The 21,573-nt window shown below is 49.6% G+C and overlaps 1 protein-coding gene across 1 annotated transcript in view; it reads left to right on the top strand.

Moving 5' to 3' along the window:
• The first annotated feature begins 519 nt into the window (after positions 1 to 519).
• MN1 (MN1 proto-oncogene, transcriptional regulator) overlaps positions 520 to 21,573 on the top strand; it is a 31,069-nt gene continuing 10,015 nt past the window's right edge. Inside the window, exon 1 of the mRNA XM_054288933.1 lies at positions 520 to 4,014. Within this exon, the coding sequence (XP_054144908.1) occupies positions 582 to 4,014 (3,433 nt within the window). The 5' untranslated portion in view covers positions 520 to 581. The remainder of the gene's footprint in view (positions 4,015 to 21,573) is intronic.

The following is a 21,573-nucleotide window of genomic DNA, read 5'->3' on the forward strand; positions in this document are numbered from 1 at the left end:
CGGTACCGTGCACCTCCCGGTCCGCCCGCGCTCCGTGCGCCGCGGGAGCAGCAGCGGCGCCGCCGGGCACGGGGGGCGGTGCGGGGCGCGGTGCGGGCGGGGCACGGGGCCGGCGGCGGAGCCACCTTAACGGCAGCCCCGCCCCGGACCGCGGCGCTCATTGGCGCAGCCCCGATGGCTGAAATTCATCGCTGAAATGCAAAACTTGTTGCTGCTCCGCCAGCGCTGGGTGAGAGCGCGGCAGCGCGCGGGGAGCGCGGCGCAGCCCTCGCCCGGCCCCGCGCCCCGGCCCCGCCGCCGCCGGAGCGCTGCGAGCCGCGGGAGCTCACGGCCGGCCGGCGATGCGGCGCGCAGCTCCCGGGCGCCGGAGCCTGTGAGCGGCGGCGCGCCGCCCCGTCGGCTCTCGGGCAGCAGCGAGCGGCGAGCGGCGGGGTGAGCGCGGGCGAGCGGCCGGTGCCGGCGGCGCGGCAGGATGTGAGCGGGGGCGACCGAGTGGCGCGGAGCGGAGCAGCGGGGAGCGGCGGGCAGCGGGACGGCGGAGCGGCGCGGAGCAGCCATGCCCTGCTGAGGAGCCGCGCAGGATGTTCGGGCTGGAGCAGTTCGAGCCGCAGAACAGCGGCCGGAGCGGCGGGCAGGCGGAGCGGGGCTTCGGCCAGCCCGGACTGAGCATGAGCGCGCACTTCAAGGCGCCGGCCTTCCCCGGCGGCGGCCCGGCACCGGCGGACCCGGCCCTGGGAGCGCTGGGCGAGCCGCCCCTCCTGGGCATGAACATGAGCCTGGCCGCGGACGGCTACGGCTTCCCGGGCCGCGGCCCCGGCGAGCTGCACGGCGGCGGCATGCAGCCGCCCGTGCACGGTTTCTTCGGCGGACAGCAGCCGCACGGCGGCCCCGGCGGCGCCCCCCACCCGCACCAGCACCCCCCGCACTTCGGCGGCGGCTTCGGGCCCGACCCCGGCGCCTCCTGCGTGCACGGCGGGCGCCTTCTGGGCTACAGCGGTGCGCTGGGCGGGCAGACGGCGTTCGCCGACGGCTACGAGCACATGGCCGAGGGCCAGAGCGGCGAGGGCTTCGGGCAGCAGCGCCCCGGGACCTTGCCCGATTTCCAGCACCACGGCGCCGGCGCCGCCAGCCACGCCGTGCCGGCGCCCTGCCTGCCCCTCGACCAGTCCCCCAACCGCGCTGCCTCCTTCCACGGACTGCCGGCGGCCGGCTCCTCCGAGCCCCACGGCCTGGAGCCGCGGCGGCTGCCGGCGCAGGGCGGCGTGGACTCGCTGGAATACAATTACCCTGGCGACGGCCCTGCCAGCCACTTCGAGCTGCCCGTCTTCTCCCCGTCGGAGCCGGAGGGGCAGCTGCCGCACTACGGCGGCGGGCGGCAGGTGCCGGGGGGCAGCAGCTTCGCGGGGGCGCCCGCCCTGCCCCGGGCGCCGGGCATGGCCGTGGCCAAGGCGCACCCGCCGCAGCAGCACGGCGTCTTCTTCGAGCGCTTCGGGGGGGCGCGGAAGATGTCGGCCAGTCTGGAGCCGGGGGCCAATGCCAGGCACCCGCTGATGCAGCAGCAGCAGCAGCCGCCACCACCACCGCAAGCACCGCAGCAGCCGCCGGGCTTGCTGGCCAGACAGAACTCCTGCCCGCCAGCCATCCCTAGGCAACAGCAAACAGAAGCCAACGCTCCCAACTCCAACCTGCAGGACAATGGGCCCATAATGCAGAACCAGCATGCACAGTTTGAATACCCTATTCACAGACTGGAGAACAGGAATATGCATCCCTACACCGACCCCGTGTTTAATATGCAGCACCCTCCTCCGCAACAGCCACCAAATCAAAGACTGCAGCACTTCGATGCCCCCTACGTGAGCGTCGCCAAGAGGCCGCGGTTTGACTTCCCCAACACTCCTGGCGTCGAGCGCTGTGCCTCCTGGGGCGGCGGCATGCACGGCCCGGCCATGGAGAGTCACCTTTCCCCGACGGCCTACCCTGGCCTGCCGGGCGAGTTCACCCCGCCGGCACCTGAGGCCTTTGGGGGCCCGTTGCCACACGGCGGCCCTGAGCACCCGGCACTGGCGCAGCGCCAGAACGCGGCCCTGGTGATGAAGCAGATGGCCTCGCGAAGCCAGCAGCGCCTGCGGCCGCCCAGTCTGCAGCAGCTGGGGCACCATGGTGAGGTGGGCGCACCCGGCAGCCTGCCCCCGCCAGCCTTCGAGCGGGAGGCTGGTGGCGGCCGCAGCTTCGATGCGCCGGCGCCGCACCTGGCCCCCGACAGCGCCTGGTTCGCAGGGCCGCCGCCGCCCGGGGAGCTGCTGCCGAGGCGCTTGGCAGCGCCCGGGCTACCGGCCGAGGCAGCCCCCCACGAGCTGGGCCTGCAGCCGGGTGGCCCTGCCGTGCTCTTCCGGCCGGGTGCCAGTGGGCTGGGGCTGCAGGAGCCCTTGCGGATGGCAGGCGAGGGGCCAGCGCAGGCCCTGCCGTCGCCCGGCGTCCACCCGCCCTTCACACCCACGATGGGTGGCCTCTCGCAGCTGCAGTCACCAGGCAGCGGTGTGGCACTGCCCAGTGCGCCTGCCGAGCGCCGTGGCCCCGCCGACTTCGCCGCTCAGCCTGGCTTCCCCTTTGGAGCGGCAGCGCGGCAGCCGGCGGCCCACGGGGCTGCACCTGCCCTCAGCGCCTCGCCAGGTGCCTACCCACCGCCCCCGCCCGAGTTTCCCCCGCCACCCCCACCGCGGCCCGCTGCCAGCAAGCTGGGTGCCCTCTCGCTGGGCTCCTTCAGCAAGGCGGCCAGCAAGGACAATGTCTTCGGGCAGAGCTGCCTGGCTGCCCTCTCCACTGCCTGCCAAAACATGATCGCGAGTCTGGGCGCTCCCAACCTCAACGTCACCTTCAACAAGAAGAGCCCGGCCGAGGCCAAGCGCAAGCTCAGCCAGGCCGAGCCTGACCCGCCACCTGCTGCCCCGGACTACTTCCCAGCGGGGCCGCCAGTAGGTGGGGGAGGCACGGGCAAAGCAGCGGGCGCTGCCCCGCTGCTGCCTGCGGAGAGCAGCCTCTCGCCCGGCTACGCGCTGGAGCCGGTGCCCGGTGGCGAGGGGAAGGCGGGTGGCGGGCGGGGTCGGGGTCGCCGGAAACGGGACAGCGGGCACGTCAGCCCCGGCACGTTTTTTGAGAAGTTCTCAGCTGCCGAGGGCGGGGGAGCCGGTGTCAGCCCAGGGCAGCCGGCAGTGCCGGTGGCGGCGGGGCCCCCGCCGGGGGCTGCGGGCGCTGAGCGCGGCGGAGGCACCCCTCATGACAAGCCCCTGACCTCCCCATCCTGGGGCAAGGGCAGCGAACTGTTGCTGGCGGAGCAGCCCGACCTGATGTCCTCCCTGGACAGCGGCATCCAGAGCGTGACCAAGTCAGACGGCAGCTCCCCGCACGTGGACTTTCCCGACGAGGTCAGCACCAGCTACGGCAACGAGGACGAGGTGTCCTCCAGCTCCGACAACGCCACCTCCAAGCCCACCCGTAGCCCGCTGCTGGGTGGCTCACCCAAGCTGCCCCGTGGGGAGCACGCACTTCTCAACGGACAGAAGCCCCTGGCCCTTGGCCTTCTCAGTACATCTACCTCGACCCCCGACAGCTATGGGCTCAGCACCACGGCGGGCGCTCACCCTGGCACGCCAAGCATGGAGCAGGTGCGGACCCCCACGAGCACCTCGGCCCAGGATGAGATCCACCCCCTGGAGATCCTGCAGGCACAGATCCAGCTCCAGCGGCAGCAGTTCAGCATCTCGGAAGACCAGCCCTTGGGGTTGAAGAGCAAGAAGGGGGAGTGTGCGGGGCAGAATGGGGACAGTGACCTGGGCAGCTGCTGCTCGGAGGGTGTCAAGGGCACCATGAGCACCATCGACCTGGACTCCCTGATGGCAGAGCACAACTCCACCTGGTACCTGCCTGGAGAGAAGGCCCTGATGGAGGGGCAGGAGGAGGACAAGCCCATGGCGCCCTGGGAGAAGCCCAAGCCCCCGAACCCCAGCAAAGAAGGTATCAGATGTCCCACAGGGGTGCTGGCACAGGGGTAGGGGTGGTTGTGGGCTGCTCAGGGAAGGGGACATGGTGAGGCTGCAGCTCTGTTACTCTGGGCATACACATCCTGGGCTGGAGCTGCAGGATGCTAGGATGCTTGGTGGATCTAATGGGGGGGGCAGTGTCAGGGACAAAGTGCCTGGTGCCTGACTGGCCCAGGTGACAACTGCCCCATGGCATCGCTGCTGCCAGCCCTGTCCCCATCATGCCTCCTAGAACACAGGCAGGTGGGAGTGCTGAGCAGAGGGGCTTCCAGTGAGCCTCACCTGAGCTCCTGGGCCTGGGATGCTGCAGAAGGGAACTGCAGCCTGAGGTTCTGAGGAGGGGGCTCCTGCAGGGTCCCACCAGGCATGGGGTGCTGAGGAGGGCGCTCCCACAGAACCTGGTGCCAGCTTAACCTTCCAGCCACTTTCCCAAAACTGTGACTGAGGTTTTCCCTAACCACAAAAACATGAATTTGGTGGTAGTTCTGCCCCTTCAGGTCCAGGTGCCCCCTGCTTGCATTTGGAGCCCACAGCAGTGTGATACTGAACTGAACGGCTTGTAACAAATTATTTTTGATTTAACTGAAAGGCAGTTTAAAATAAGGCTCTGGGTCTGTTAGTGTAAAACTTGCTTAGTTGACAGATGTTTAATTTTGGCATTAGTTGTCATTTTTGATCCTTCCTTGTGTCCAGAGGGCATCATAATTCCCCAGGCTTAGGAAAAAATATTTTAATGGAAAACCCTCTATTATAAAAGCTGTTTAAGATAAGGATGATTATAGATTCAATTGCTTTCTATTTTATCTTATCAAATCCCTGTTTTGCAACCTGCCTAGCTGTGTGTGTGATTGTTACAATGGGTGCACATGCTGTACCTGCTATCTGAGGGCAGGCGGGTGGGTTTTGGTGTGCTAGAAATACATGTGTGCAGTTTACACAATATAAACTCATTATTTGTGTCTAGGAAAGGTGATATTTTGGTACTGCAGCATAGTTTGAAATTGTTTTCATTATCTCTGCTAGTAGAAACTGACTTTTTGCAGCCCTCCACGTTTAGTAATTTTGCTAAGAAAGTTGTTGGTGAAATTAGAAGGGAGCTGGTTAGGAAACTGGGCTGTTTCCTAACCTGGTTCTGGTTGGCTTTGCAGCTTTGGCTTTCTGAAGCGTGAATCCTAGCCCCCACGGTTTGTCTCTTTGTTCATGTTTAATGCCCAGCGCAGGAGACTCTCATTTCGAGCAGAGTGTTTAGCATGCACAGCAGACCCGAGGAAGCCCATCAGCATTCTCCATGCTTCACCCAGGCAAGGACATAAATTGGTTTGTTTGGGGCCCTTCTTTTCCATTTTTAAATGGAGTTGCACACAGCATCCTTCCTGGCCCCTTCTCTTTTATTGTTTCTTGTACACAACATCTAGATCTGACTGGATCAATAGCTAGTTAGCACAAATCACAGTTCCTGTTACTTCTGCCTTGGCAGGCTCAAGCACATCCATACGTTCTCTCATACCACATGCACCCTGTTACGTGTGCACTTTCACACACACACAGATACACACATCTCACACCGTGCTGTGTTTAGAAATAGATTTTGAAATAATAACTTCTATAGATCTTCACTTCCTGGGTGGAAAAAAAGAAATCCTGAGCAGTGATTTAAAAGAAATCCTGAGCAGATATTTAATTCTGAACAGCACATTTATTAAAAGTGTAATTTGCTTAGAAATGATCTATATTTTGTGTGTGTGTGTGTCATATGGAGCGATTCTTCTGCAGCGTCTTTTAACAGCACTCCTCCAGTCACTTTGATCACAGCTATTCTTAGTAACAGCTAGTGAAAGAAGTAATTGCTTTCTGGTCGCGATAACCACAATGTTGGTGTTAAAACAGTTCATCACTTGGAAGGAAAACCATTTAATCAGTGTTCCTATATAAGGATATGTTTTAGTATTTCAGAGGCTTAACATAAAATAGCAAACCAGTTCCACAACAATGCAGAGGCGCTCGGGTTGGTTCATGCTTTAGTCACTTGAGGGATTTGAATGGGCTGGTTCCTCGGATGAGGAAATTTATACAGACTCACAGAGAATTTACTTTAACTGTTGTTAGAGATGATAAAGATACAATGGGTGAGACAAAACAGGCTGTTCACCTCGGTCAGTAGAAATAATTAAACTTAACATTGCCATACCCCTGAGTGTGTGAAACTGTGTTAAGAAAAGGCTTCGTTTAGTCATGGGCTGAGATTTAAAACCTTCTCTGTGGGCTGGGATTTGCACTGTGGTGTTTGTTCCAGCAGAAACCCAGTGTCCGGGTGGATGCGCAGGCTCCAGACAGCGCTCCTCCGAATTCAGGCAGCTCCTCTGCATTCCGTGCCGGAAGGTGGGCACCGTTTTGGGGCTGGGCAGTGTTAGTGAGAGCAGCATTAGACCCAGGGTTCTCCCCAGTGCAGGCTTGTTGGGGCTTCTGATTTACACCTGCTGTGAGAGCGGCTGGGGATTTATTCCCACTGTGGCACTGCTGGGGTTGGCACCGGCGGCTCCCCAGGTGCGGGGAGGTGGAGGAAGGGGAGGTGGGTGTTGGGGGGCAGCTTCCCCTCCGTGCAGTGCTGGGCACTTTGTCCACTGCCTGCCACTCTCCAGGACCAGAGGGTCGGAATTCAGTGCTGGCCATGAAGGAGAGATCAGGCTCCCCAAAATACAGCAGGATGAGGAACTTCTCAAATACTCTGTTAATGCGCAGGTTATGGGGGAAACAAACTTGAGTTGTTTTAATGGCTGCTCAGATTCCTCAGAGCTCACCTTTTTTCCAATAATGGCATTGAAATGATTTGCTGGTCTCTGGCAGCTGTGTGAGCTGTGGGTCTGGGGGTTGCTGGGAGCAGACCCCGGTGCTGTGAGGTGTGACACCTCCGGCGCTGGCCTGCCGCGAGCTCTGTGCGTGCGTTCGCGTTCCATTCCGGCATGTAGTGTTAGTAATGCTGCCTGGACGTGGCTCTGCCCTCAAATGTGTTTTCTGTAAGTTTTCTCTGATGCATCGTTTCTTGTACCAACATGTTTTATGTGAGGTAGCTGGTAGGTTTGGGGTTTTTTCCCCTGAAAATGCTTTCTAGAATTTCGTGTTTTCCTCTGCCTAGCAGCTTGAGCTGGGAGTGAGAGATAAATAACACTGAGTCTAGAGGGGTTGTCTTGACTTCCAACACCACAGCTTTAGCTGACAAAGAATAACCAGTTCAAATTCACTTAAAAATTTGGGGTCAGTTTAATGGGGTTTTGCTTTTCCTGCTTTGACTGAACCAGAACAATTTTCCCCTCAGTGAAATGTGTATTACTATTCTTTAGAAACCCACTAAATAATTGCTGGTGGGGTTTTGCTTTTTAGTTTTAATTGAAATTTTGAAAGTCCTGTACTGCAAGTGTCAGGTGAAGACATCAGTATGTACCTAGAACTGTGCAGGTGGGAAGGATGGGAGTGTGTTTTGCTGCTCTGTGGCTGTTGGGCTCGTCAGTCCGGGCTGACGGGCACGTGCCACGCGGCACCGTTAGCCTTCACCTCTGAGTTTTTGTTCATATTTCATTGTTACACCGAACCTGTCACTGGAATGAGCCCACAGGCCAGCCCTCTTGCTGGAGCAGTGTGTAACATCTGTGAATTACTCGAAATACATTAACAAAGGTCAAATTTGGTCCAGATGCGGCCGGGAGCCTTTGTTTTCTTTCCCTTTCCAGTGCATTCTGCTGCCTGCTTTATTTTAAATACTGCTTAGTTCTTTGAGAGGCTTTACCAAGGGACTGTGTTTGTTTACTGGGACTGAGTTTGTCAGACCTCTGGTGAGGTTTTTCAGGCACTGAACCCTCACTGCAAGCACTGTGCTGTGAGCGGCTGTGTTGGAGTGAGCGCTGTGGAAGCGAGTTCAGCAGCAAAGCTCAGCGCCTTTTCCAGCGAGGGGGCTGCGATTCCCGATGCTGCTTTGTCTCACTGGGCTGCTGAAACTTACACAATTTTAGCAATTTAGTGAAAAAAGAAGCTATTGCCTTTGTCTTGAAGTTACACAATAAACTCCACATATATCAAATCTACATCTTTATTAAATCATCTGGATCAGCAATCAGAGTGATGAGGGAAGAACGCTCCCGCTGCTTATCCTGGGAGAGAGTTTGGTGTGCATTAGATTTGGATTTAATATGATGCTTTAAACTTTTCTAACCTGTTAAAAAAAATAATTGGAAGGATTGCCCCTGCTTGGCTTCATGTGAATGATAGAAATTCTCCATTGTTTACCTTGACTGACTATAATTTTTAATACTTTTTACTAGAAAATGGTTCTGTTTAGAAATATTTTCCTTTGTTTTATAAACATTATGTAGCAGTGTGCTTGTTGACCTTTATGGCATATATTAGAAAAAGCAAGGGACAGAATTTTCAGTAGTATTTCCTCTTGCTGTAACATACTAAAATATTTAGTGCAGGAAATGTGTAAATTTATTGGCATTTCAGTAACAACTGTGGCCACTGTTTGCCTTTGCATCCACCGTCTGTCTGGCTGTTAATTTCTAGTCTCTAGATTTACCTGTTCTCATTTCAGTGGATAATGTAGCTGTGTTTGAATGAATGCAGATTCCCTGTCTGGTTTGCATCCTGGTGCTTCCTTGCCCCAAAGTGTGTTATTTTCTGATGCCCACTCAGTTGCAAGGCGAATTTTAATGGGGTTGTTTTGCACACACTTGGTGTGAGGATCTGCATGAGACCGACTTTGAGGGAAATGTTTCTTGAAATTGGTGTGTGAATGTGCTTCAGATCTTTATGTATGATGTAAAAGGAAATGAATTAGACTTAGTATTTATATATGAGCTTGGATGACAGCATAGATTTATTTTGATCCGTGATGTATTACACACAGTCTCCTCTTACTTTTTATGCTACAATACCTGTTTTTTTACCAATCACCTAGTGGAATGCTCGACCATAGAACTGCAAATAATATTTTGATAAAAAGTGTAATTAATTAGCAATGTCTATAGATACAATTTGTTGTTACTTATGTAGAACAAAGAATAAGGCATCAAACAAAAGTCTAACCTGAAACTAAATAGGCTGCTTTTATTTGAACCAGCTGACTCCCAGCCTCGGTAGTATTCTATACCAGGGAAAGGTTTTGGTACAGTAAAATGTCTTTATGTGGCCATATAAAATTTTAGTACTAGACAAATTACTGTACATTTTCAGTCAATGGTTTCTCATGTATTTCTGTAAAATCTGAGTGTGAGGGGAGTCTCCTCAGAAAGTGCACAGCCAGTTCTAAAATGAATCTTCAGGTGGCCTAACGCGTATGCTTTGTTAACGCTAAATTTACCGAAATACCAGAAACCGTTTCGTGCCGTAATTTCTCAAGCGCATTGAGAGTACTGAGAGAGACCTGTCAAACTGGAGGCAGAGGCTCATTCCCTGTTTTATCCCTGGTACAGAATAGGTTGTCCCTGTGTGTGTTTCGGGCTGGAGCGTGTTGGATGCAGGCAGCGCGGGCGGTGGGCGTCAGGCGCCTGTAGAGCCACCTCGCGCCGCGGCTCCGGCCGGCATCGCCTCCCTGCCCAGCTGGTCCAGCTTTTCCACTGAAAAATCTACACCCCTGAAAAGAACCATCTTTGCACCTGTAAACTCATGATTAAGGTTTGCTGGACAAGGTGTGTTGTTTATTTTTAAATATGAAGTAGTTTTGTTTTTTAAAAGGCATTTTTAAATGAGAGCTTCTGTTAGTGAGGGCTGTTCAGAACATGGCTGGCTGTGCACCAGATCTTGGGTAAGGGACGTGGGGAACCTTATGGAAATCAAATAGGTGAAGCTGTGGAATCACCCAGGAAATTCAAGGTCTGCCCTCACCTTCCTGGTCTTGGTTAGATTTCTCAGTTTTTAAAATGTGATTCCGAATTTCTGCTGTTCTGTAGATAGACCCAGTTTACACACAGTGATTAGATGACTGGCTTATATAAAAATACTGTGATTCTTTGTAGTTTGCTGCTTTTCCTTTGCCAGATGCTTTTGTGTCAGTGCAGTTAAACATTCTGAGTTATTAGTGGCCTTTTAATACAAAGGATTTTGAGTTTTTTTGTAAATTTTTTACAAATTTAAATATATTTTATGGATTATGTGCCAATGTTCCAAAGTCAAATACCTTCTAAATTTAAAGCTGAGAATTGAACAGCTGGAGGTCTAATCCATTAATTTTTACAAGCTGACTTTCTTAATACTTCAAAGAGAACATCTTAGATGATACTGCTTTACTGTTCCCCTCTTCAGCACCCCTTCTTCTCCTCTCCCTGCCAGTGCCCTCTCCTCTAAGGCTTCATGTTCTGCTCATCTCCTGGCAAATGACAAAAGCATCTGGATGGGGTGAATGCATTTTCCTTAGTTGATGTAAGAAGTTTTAAGACTCATTGGTCTAGAAATGTGCCTTAGTGTTGCATTGGCTATCCACACTAGTGCAAAAATACGTGGTCACCACTGTTCTGTGTTTCTTTCCTGTACTTGGGTTATTTTTTGTAGCAGCGCAGGCATTGCCATAGGAGTATTTTTGCTCTGTGCTTGTGCCCTTTTGGGATGCTTGACTCACACATAGGGCTCATCCCTCTCTGTAGGACTGGGTCTGATCCATTTGGAAATAACATTTTCCCAAGTTTTGCCTTGCCCACCGCCGGTGCCGCTCCCTGCGATGCACACGTGCACATCCATCAGGGGCAGCTCCCGAGCAGGAGCTGAGTCCTGGCTGCAGGCTGAGGTGCTGCCCAGACCCTGCAGAGGGGCACTTTGTGTCTGTTTGTTTTCAATTCCAGCAAATCTGTTTGTGCCTGTTCAGTGTTTTAACGTAACACCACCGAGCATGACGCTGGGCGGTCTACATTTTTTTATTAGCTTTTAACATTTGTCAAAAAAAAGCTTTTTTTGGTTTGGTAAGCAGAAATCTGGTTATGTTTAAGTGCTGCTTTGATAGATTTTTTTACATCGAAATAACTATAGTTTATTTGAGTTTAAACACGGACAACACGTGTGGGAGCTCGAAGGGCTCTGCTAGCTGTGACTGTGAGGGATGGGAGAGACGTGCCACAGTCCTGCTCCTGTGGCCACTTTGTGTGAACTTTGGGATATTTATCTTTTTTTTATCCCCCTCTGTGTTTGGAGCATTTAAAATACAAAAGGAAGAACTTTGGTTTTTTTTCCTTTTAACCCTCCTACCTTCAGTTCTGACTGCTGGGCCTTTAGGACTTGATCCCTTTGATCCCAGCAAAGCCTGTGATCGGTCAGTAGTTGGAAGACAGCAGGGTTTTTTGGTGGTAAAATATATGTTTTCAGAGTTAAGTCTGCATTTAATTAATTTTGTGAATTAGTATTCACAAAATACTCGAAAGCATTCTGTTGCTAATAGAAAGATCATCCTGAGGCTGGGGAAGCACAGTTAATTGAAAAAGCAGCCATTTGTAAAGTGAAGAAAATTTTAAAACATTTCATACCCTAATTAAGAATGTACTCCTGAGTTAAAATTGAGAATATTAATTTGCTGTGCGAAGCAAATACATTACAAAGCCCTGGAAAGAGTCATATCCTTCCTTCCTCCTTAATCCTCTCCCAAAATGCAGTTTCAGAAGAAAGGCATGACTTTTTTTTAGGATCTCTTTCCTAGAAAAATCTTCCACTTTTTTTTTTTTTTTTTTTTTTTTTTTTTTTTGGAGGGAGGGATGGGTGGGTATAATATTCCTCCATAATGGCATTTAAAAGTCTTTTGGTCTCAGGTGAGAGCAGTCAGAAGAGGCAGAGGATGCTGTGGCACAGCTGTGCATCATTGCAAGCAGTGCTGCTCCCTGGGGAATGGGGCTGAGCCTTCCCTCCCTGCCCTGTTGGAGGTGAGGCTGCGAGTGGGAACGGGCAGGGATGGAATGTCTGCCGAGCTTTCCTGCTCCTCCTGGATGGCTCAGGCAGGGAGGGAATGCCTGCACAGTGTTCCTGCTCCTCCTGGATGGCTCAGGCAGGGAGGGAATGTCTGCTGAGCTTTCCTGCTCCTCCTGGATGGCTCAGGCAGGGAGGGAATGCCTGCACAGCGTTCCTGCTCCTGGCTGGATGGTTTGGGCAGTCCAGGCATCGCCGTCGTACTGACCGACATTGGGGTCTCCGTGTGATTTAGAGTGCAGCAGAGTCCATATTCAGGTCCCACTTTAGGATTATTTTTTATTTAAGATCATATTTATTGCACCATAAATTGCCACGGTGCTTTAGAAACCTGAGAGATGTTCCCACTGCTAAAGATTTACTGTCCAAATGAGATGAAAGAGGCGTTGTTGGGCTGGGCAGCTGCCGGTTCAGTGCTGGAACACGGGGTGGTGCCACCAGGGCTTGGGCAGAGGGTGCACAGTGGAACTGGAGGGCGCAAGGGTACCCAGCAAAGGCTGGCACACTGGTGCTGAATGCTGCTGGAGCGTGTGTGAGCAGCGAATGAAGGGCTGAGAGCATCTCATCCCACCTGGTGATCTCATTTCTGAGTGGATTCCTTGTTTGTTGAGGATGGCACGGCTGTACTGCCCTCTCCGGGGCAGCATTTCTCCTCTCGTGAAAAAAATAAACCCAAATTCCAGTTATGGCACTTCTGATCTGTGTGTGAGTGAATTTCTAAATAGGTTTGTCAGTCTTAGCAACAGGAAAAGAGACTTAAACGTTGGAGAAGTAGTTTGGTGCAAGGTTTTCACCTCTTCCAGGTGCCTGGGGTTGGAAGCATCACCAAAGGAGGGCTTCTCCTCCCTGCTCCCCTGGGTGATGGGAGAGGAGCACCCAGACCTCAGGTCTGAGCTGCCCAGTAGATCACAGCCACCTGGTGTGACTCATTCCTGGAGTGGTACTGAGCTGATAATTAGAAAAAAGATGTCTCTTAGACCTGCCAGGCAGCCTGGTAACTGTTTGCATCTAATAATACTGATATTTTTTATCTGACTCATTTGTTTTAATTTTTGTTGGTGCTAAATATTAGGCTGAAAAATGTTTTTTGCCTAGTCTGAAAAGTAACCCAAAATTTCAGACCAAATACAGTTTTAAAAGAAGATGATAATAAATGGGCCTATTGATTGTATTCTACAAAAGAAAAAAAGGAGTTCCCCAGTAATTGTAATAAAAGCTACCACAATCTATGAGACAATAATTCTGAAACCCTTTAAAAATAGTATTATTATTCAAAGTGCAAAGCAGCTGGTATTTTATGATAGAACAGATTTTATTGTTGCTGGATATAGGGTCAAACACTTGCAGCACATTTTTGATTTAACCAAACGAAAAACACAAATGCTTTTTTGAAGATAAAATCGGTAAGATTTATTTCTTTTTTTCCTGGATGCTATAGCTCCCTTCTCTACCTCTAAATATAGGCACATACTTTTCTTTTTGTGTTGGGAGGAACCACACACAGCCCAGCTCCCTGTGCTCTCCCTGCCATGCCATAGTTCTGGAGGCAGAGGGAAAAAAGGGCTGTCCCAAGTAAAATTCAAATCTCACATGAGCTGCTTTGAAAGAGGCAGATCACAAAAAAGGGAGAATAGCAAAACATTTCTTCATTCTGGATTATTATTGAAGTTTCATCCCATCATTTGCCAGTTCTTTGTGCTGTTGGCAGGGTGGGTGTGAGGGTGATGGCTGGAAAATGTGCAGGGGAACAGGGGAAAGCTCAAGGGCAGCCCTGGTGATTTAGGTGAGCTTTGCTATTAAACTCCTTGCATCAAAGTTGTGTTGCATGTTACATGACAAAGTGGCGTGTCCTGTAGATAAATCCAGTTCATGTTCTGTGTCCTGATGTTCCTTATTTTAGCTGAGGTGAGAATGGGAAAGGCAGAAGGGAATTTGCTGCTCCCAGTGCCCCAGGGCAGGTGACCACGGTCCTGACTCTGCCAGGGCTCCTGTTGGTCCTGTGGACCAACAAACACCACTTAGGAAATGTGAGGTTTTAACAACACAGTGAAGTCTTACTCCAGACAATTTTCCAGATCCTCTAGTGTTTTGTGTAGTTTTCCTTGAGTGGCTGATGCCAATTGTGCTGCAGTGTTTCTCTTAAGGAAAAAGAACAGATAAAATCTCTCTTTTTTTGAGCCAGACACGTGTGAGCCTCAGAGCTGGGAACGTGCTTTGGGAGATTGTGATGCAATTACGTTTTATGTCTACCTATTAAGCATAATGAAGGGTTGGTTGCTGGCCTTAAATTTGGAAAGAGCTTACTGTAGAGCTTAAACCAGAAGTAGATTCCTGTAATTACTGCTTTGCCGTGCGGAGTGTGGCGAGGTAGAGGGAATAAAAACTGTTCATTGTCCAATTGTATTTCCATAACTGCTGCACTTTTAAATGTCTGTTTTGAAAGATAAAATTTTTGTTATACTAATTTTCTGAAGTAAGCTAATAAAAGGCAATGCAGGAAAAAAAAAATAATAGAGGTGAAGAATGTCAAATGAACAATGCTTAGAAAGCACGGAGCTTCAGCTTCTTCAGTGAGCCCTGCTGCGGTGCTTGAAAAGTCAGTGGCTTTGTTTGTTAAATACAGGGCCACTGTGCTGTTGTGGTTTAGATTCACTTGAATACAAGATCCTTGATGATGAAATGAAGAATTTTTAAAACTTTCAATTTTATGGTTGCTTTTCTTTGTGCTAGATTAGGCAAATGGGGTAAAACTCGAAGCAGTCAGTTCCAAATCTGCTTTTGCTTTTACTTGACGTTGTTCTTGCTGTGTGATGGCAGTATGTCAGGGAAACTTGGATCCCAGCATCAGCTGTTTGGAATTATTGTTTGGATTATATTCAGTTTCAAATGGTATAAAACTGTAGTGAGAAATGAGCATTTGTTTATGCTGATAAAATGAGTCTTTCATAGCATACACTTGTTTTGGTTGTACATACTAGTGCATGTTATAGCTCAGAATGTCCATTTTTTCAGAATGATAACATGGCCCCATTCTGCTCTTTGTGTGCATTTGGGACTGGGAACTGCATCAAAGTGGAGGTGTTTCTGCTTCAAGTGAGGAAGAAGAGAGGGAAGACCGAAACTCTTCTTGGCCCTTAGGAAAAAAAAAAAAACAAAACCCAAAACCACATCCTTTTTCCTCTCCCCCTCAAAAATTTGGCTTACATCCTTAAGAGAGAGGTTTTTTCCTTTTATTTTCCAGCTATCCTTTAAGGTGTGCTCTTCTGGCCTCTCTCCAGTTTGTGGAGCTTCTCTTGGCATAAGTTTTAAGGGGTTGTATTTGACACGTTACTGAAGGCTGCCTTCCACAGTGGTCTGGCTCAAATAGAAATGTGAAAAGTTCCCACTACTGAGCTGTAAATTTAGATAAAAATGCAATTTTCCCTTCCACATACACTGCTAAGAGTTAATAGCACATTCTTCTTAAATGGGTAGTTCTGTATTATATTTTCACCTTAATTAAATTCTTTCCAAAACAGGAGAGTTTCATTTAAAAATGTAGGGCAAAAATGATCTGTCTTTATCTGCAGTGCTTTAAAATATGGGATTGAGTTCCATGGGCTGGGCACTCCATGGAAAGCAGATGTTGGGTTCCAAGGTGGGTGTCCCATCTCAGGGTGTGCTGCTTACCCTGCTGTCACAGCTGGGTTTGGGCTGTCACTGTGCTGGTGTGTGCTGTGCATGCCAGCTGTGCTTTCACAGCTCCACTGCTTGGCCAGCAGCCACCACACAGTGGGGACATGAACGTGGCACTTACCAGGGCATTTCTGCCAGAAATAGCCCAAAAGGGAGAAGGGCCAAGCCCACTGTGGCCTTAACCTGTTCATTGTTGCACACCTGGGGCACAGGTGGTGAGCACAAGTGTGCCATGGCCTGGAACAGCATCAGCAGAAACACACAGACAGTGTTTGAATCACTTCCAATATGTTCCTTTTCTGCAGAAGATACATAAATGTCTAATGAAAGAAAGAAGGGGGAATCCTCTGTGGTAGCTGTGAAACTGAAGTGGAGATGCCCCCAGGAAGATTTGCCAGTTCCAGCTAAGAGAAAACCAAAACATATATTCGTGCTTTTTAATGGTTCCATTTTTGGTGGAAGGTTTTTAATGTAATGGTGAGAACAGAAGTGTGTGGAAGAAGCGGGGCTGATAAATTCTGCTTTAAACAGCTTTTCACTGCTGAGTTACAGTGGAGAAAATGCTTTTATTAAATAAATTTAGTGTTATCATGGTTTTAATAAAATGGTTCCCACATATAAGCAATGCTCATAATGATGGAGAAATGGACAGGATTGATATAACTCAAAGTTTCCATGTTAAAAATATGAGTTTTGGTGGTAGTGATGCTGCACAGCTTTTGAATAATTTTTGTGACAAATTACCCTTCAGGGGGACTGTGCTTGGGCTTTCTCCTAAAAGGTGAGATGCAGGAGAGGTGTGAGGCAGTCTGACTGAGTCTTGCACCCAGCTAACACTGAGCTTAATCCAGATTCTGTTTTTGAAATGGGTATTTATAGTCATCTTCCGATAGTCTCCTAATCAAACAACAGCAAATCTGATACTGCTCATTAGGTGCATTACAGAACAGCTGTTTTTTTAGTCGCCAAACTTGCCTTTTGTGATTCATTTTCTGTGAATCACCGTAGTTCAGCAAAGAGTGCAGATCACGACTTTTACAGCCAAATATGCAACTTCCTGGAAGCAAATGTCAAAAATTTAAATATTTTAGTGCAGTGCCTTGTAACTTGCAAACATTTGTATTAATGGGACACTGGCTCTTCTGTAAAACTTCACTCCCTGGGACAAGCATGGCCATCAGTAGGAGTGTGTGCTCCCTGGTGTGAGTGTTGCCTGGTTCCACTTTAGGTGAGACTTTCTTAGTTGTCACTATTTAATTTTTCTTGGTTTTTTATGTTGGTGCTTGGTGTATCTGCAGGCACTCAGCATGCTGAGTGATGCATTTAAACATTGGCTGCTACAGTAAAAATCTTGATGGCCATTGTTTCAATCAAAAAATTTCTTCTCATCTTCAAAGTCACTGTTGTTACAATAATTTTCTCTTTGAACATGTCAGGATTCTGTCTTTGATTATAGACTGGATTGTCTCTTGTCATTGCATAATGTTTTTTTTTTTTTGGTAGGCAGAGACCTTTTTCAGTTCCTCACAGTTCATCCCCCATCCCAATACTACTTTAAAAAAGAGATTATGTTGAAACCAGGTATTTAAGAATATAGATCCTCAAGAAAATAACTGGTTTTGACTTTGTATTTTCCTGGGAATTTTATAAAACTGATATGAATTACAGATTTATTTTACAATTTGAACTTAGACTTTTAAATTTTCCCTTTCCCCCCACCCCTTCTTTTGCTTCCTATTGGACCAGAAGTCGTTATTACAGAGATTTTCTGCTACTTTTTAATTTTTCTCTTTCTCCAGGAACACAAAAAGAATTGATCTCTGTAATCCTGCCATCACTTGGATGGTTGCATGGATGGATGGATGGATGGATGGATGGGTGAATGGTGGTTAAGGTGGCTGACCTGGGGGCCTGAGCAGTGCTGCCAGACCCTCCCTGCCCTGCTCCCTGTCCAGGACTGATGTTGAGCTTTGGGAAGTGCTTGCTGAGGCCTTTTCTGTTGGAAGCTGTTTTAGGGTTTGGTGGTCTCTCCACTCTATAGGATCCAGAGTTTCCATTGCTGTTACAACCCTGAGAAACCTTACAGCTCTCTGAGCATTGTGGTGGGGTGAAGGCTCCCTGAAAGCAGAGCTCCTCTCTTATTGCTGCTGAGGTGTGGAGTGACTTTCCAGCTTTGTGTACAAAAATGGGTGACACTAGAACTGCATCAGGCACTGAGGAGACTTAGCCCTTGGGAAAGGGTACTGGGAAATGCATATTATGTAAAAATGGCAGAAGAGTCCAGGTGAGATCTGCAGATCCATGCCTGGTTGTGATCACGTGTGTGCAGGCTTCCAGCTGGTCACTCTAAAGCTGTCACATGATGGTTGTATTGCCTCAGAGGTATGACTGAATCCAAGATGATCCCTCAGTGGGGTTTGCCTGCATGTGTCCATGCAATGGAAGCCTTTGCCACAGAATTACTAAATCCTGACTGTGGTTTTGCCCTTGCGTTTTCCAAGGAAAGAGCTAAAAAGGATTCACTGTGTCTTTAAATGTGCAGATCCTCAAAACCTCCCTGGGAAGTAGAAGGGGGAAGGGACCCTTTCAGGATTAATTAAACAGAGATGTCTTGCTGTAGACTTCAGGGTTTACTGATAAATGCCAGCCCCTCACCCATGTCTGATGGTGCTGCTGTTATTTAATCAGGGCCTTGACGAGGAATCTGAGCAATCTTCCCTTTCTCCTCCTCTGTTCCATTTATCTGTCCTCCCAACCTGTTTGTTTGTGTATGGTTAAGTTTTCCATGCCAGGGAGAAGCAGAGTGGAAATGTCAGGGGTCAGGCTGCAGGCAGGGCAGGCAGGAGCAGGCAGGGAGCAGAAAGCCCAGCTCTGCAGCCTTGGAGTTTCTGAGAAACCGGAGATAGGTTGTTCCAGGCACGATTAACTCCTTCAGCACAGCTGCCTTCTGCTTAAGAAGGAAGGGAGGCAGGGAAGGGAGGTACATTAAGACACTGAGCTCAGACTCCATCCCTCTATCCCTGCAGTCCTGTGGGTAATGGGTGCTCCTGCTGCCATTTTGCTCACCCTCTTGTTGAAGCCTTGCTGGCCCATCTGCCTTGGCAGCTCTGCTGCTGGGGGATGAGGCTGTGTGGATTCAGACCTGAGCAGGATGGCAGATAGCAGAATTTACTGCAGTACTGTTATGGATACCTGAGTTATTTGGCACATTTCCCAGTGGACAAAATGTTCATCCCTGGAGGGCATGATGCTGCTGCTCAGAGACATGGTTTGAGTAGACACATGACTTGGGTTTGTCACTCAGAAATTAGCTAAAGACCAGTCTGGACACCCTTGGCTTCGGAAAAACTAATTTTGATGTTGTATCAGTAGACTTGGTATGTCACAGGCTCTGTGATGGTTCACAGGTGCATCAGCCCCAGCTGGTGCTGCCATGGTGGCTGGGGTTGGGTGAAGTTTTGGCTGTATGAGTCAAGCTGTTGAACTTGCACTTCACCCCACCTGTGTGAGGGAAAAGCCTCATTCAGGGTGGGGTGGAGGATTTTGTTTGTTAGTTGGGTGATGCCGTTGCATTTGTGTTGTGGCAGTGATCAGGTGCTGCAGAGCTGAATCCTGCCTGGTTTGGCAGTGTTTGCCTTGCAGGCAGTGCCCTGCCTGGCACAGCTGCAGGTCTTTACACCCTGCTAGTGGGATGGTCTGTGCTTCTGCACTGACCGGATCTAGACCGGGATAACAGCCGTAGTTACAGATGGGATAGGAATGAATCACAGAGGAGAATCAAGAATTGGGTTGGAAGGGTCATCTCATTGCAGCAGTGGGCCGGGACACCTCTCACTAGACCAGGTTGCTCCAAGCTCCATCCGGCCTTGCCTTGAACACTTGCAGGGGTAGGGCAGGCACAACTTCTCTGTGGAACCTGTGCCAGTGCTTCAGTACTCACTGAGTAAATAATTTCTTCTCAATATCCAATCTAATCCTGCCCTCTCTCAGATTGGGGGATATTCCCCCTTGTCTTGTCACTCCAGGCCATGGTTAGAAGTCCTTCTGCATCTCTCCTGGAGTTCCTGTGGGCTGCTCCATGCGGTGCAATCTTGGGGATGTGCTGTGCTCCCTGTGCCAGTGCTCGGGTGCTGCTCAGCCCTGTGTCCCTCCCCTGCCCTTGACAGGAGCAACTGGGGCTGCTGGCCCTCACTCCCTGGGGAGGTGCCGCAGGGCAGAGCCCACACAATCCCCAGCAGAGTGGGATGAACTAATTGTCTGCTGTTCTTTCATTTTCCAGGAGTATTGAAGTTGCTGTGGGTCATAAATCACGTGAGCATATGGCCGGAAGGAGAACACAGGCCCATATTTCAGCTTTGGGCTGGAAGATGAGACTGTTTGTCCTGTGTTGTACAGGCCCATTTTGTTGATTTACTGGCCTGTGAAACTTTGGAGTTAATTTTTTGTTGAAGCAAGGAAAGTCTGTCTACCTGTGACTTTCCTGCTTGAACAGCTGTTTGCTCCTGATTCGTTGCTATTCTGAGAATTTCATGAAAATTCTCCACAGCGATGTGACAATTGGAAGTAAAAGATGAGCTTATATTTCTCTTATCCTAATAGTGGCACTTACAGCTGTACAAGAATGCCAGGTCTCTTTGTGTGGTTTTTTTTTTTTAATGCTGAATTTCCCTCACTGCCATTGCTCCTCATTTGGTCGTTCATTTCTTCTAATAATTTTTTTTTTCTTTTTCTTTCCCTTCAGATAGATTTAATTTTTAAATATGCTGTTCAGTCAAACTCTATTCCTCCATTCAGACTTCTGGGCCCCAGCTCAATCACCACACCTTATTGCTGCTTTAGGGGATCTTTCTGAATATGCCAAATCCATTATATGACAACATTTCTATATCTTTCTGTAGTCAAAATTTAGGATATACCAGAATTTGGGACTTTTTTTAGAAGAGATCTAGCAAGAATTTGCCCAGGAAGTGCTGGGTTGATAGTATCAGCTCTCAGTCTGATTTGCCAGCACTTAAATGTTTTCCAGCAGAGATTTTGACCCTTCTTTAATAAGCTGAGTCCTCCTGACAATTCTGCTTTTTATAGTTATTTCGTGCAGATTCTTTAGAATTTGCCTGTGAATTATTTGCAAGAGACTTGCAAGCAGTGATTTGGAACCCCCTGCTTTTGAGGTGTCAAGTGTCAAGCTGCTGGTGCTGCTGAGCACAGATCAGGGAGTGCCCCATAGCATCACAAAATGGTTTGGGCAGGAAGAGACCTTAAAACTCATCTTGTTCCACACCCCTGCCATGGGCAGGGCCACCTTCCACTAGGCCAGGTGCTTAGAGCCCTGTTCAGCCTGTTCTGTCCATCTCTGAGCTGTCTCTGCAGGTGCCAGCTTTGACCTGAGGTCTCTGGTCTTCCTTTTCTCTTGAAAGTATAAGTGGTAAAATTCTTGATTCTTCTTTCCTGATGTGTGAGTGGTAAAATTGCTTGCACACCTTTTGTTTTCATGAACACTGTTTCCCAAAGTCTCCTCATTCACCCCTGAGACACCAAACTTCAGCTGGAGGTGTCCTAAAGAGAAATGGGATGTTTCAAGGTAGGTTATAAATAAATGGCATAAAAGAGCTAATGATCCTTGGTGCTGGTTCTTCTCACTAATGTTAGCCTTTGGTAAACTCCCACTGTGTTTTCAGGGATATCCTTGAACTTGTGTGGTTTAACCCCAAGCATTACTGCACATGATCACCGTTTCTTGGTGTGCAGGAGCCTCAGATGTGTGAGGCCCCTGGGAGAGATTGACTTTGCCTGTGGCAGTTTTGTGTTATGGGCTCTCGTAATTGTGAGTTATAGATGGGGCAGAGCCAGGGAGGAGACAGAGGGACCAAGCAGATCCCTGGCCCAGCCCTGGCAGCCAGGCTGGGTGCAGATCTGGCTTTGGGAT

The sequence above is a fragment of the Melozone crissalis genome, unplaced genomic scaffold (genome assembly GCF_028551555.1).
Source record: "Melozone crissalis strain CALT ecotype California unplaced genomic scaffold, PUWL_Pcris_2 ptg000063l_1, whole genome shotgun sequence".
NCBI classification, from domain to species: domain Eukaryota; kingdom Metazoa; phylum Chordata; class Aves; order Passeriformes; family Passerellidae; genus Melozone; species Melozone crissalis.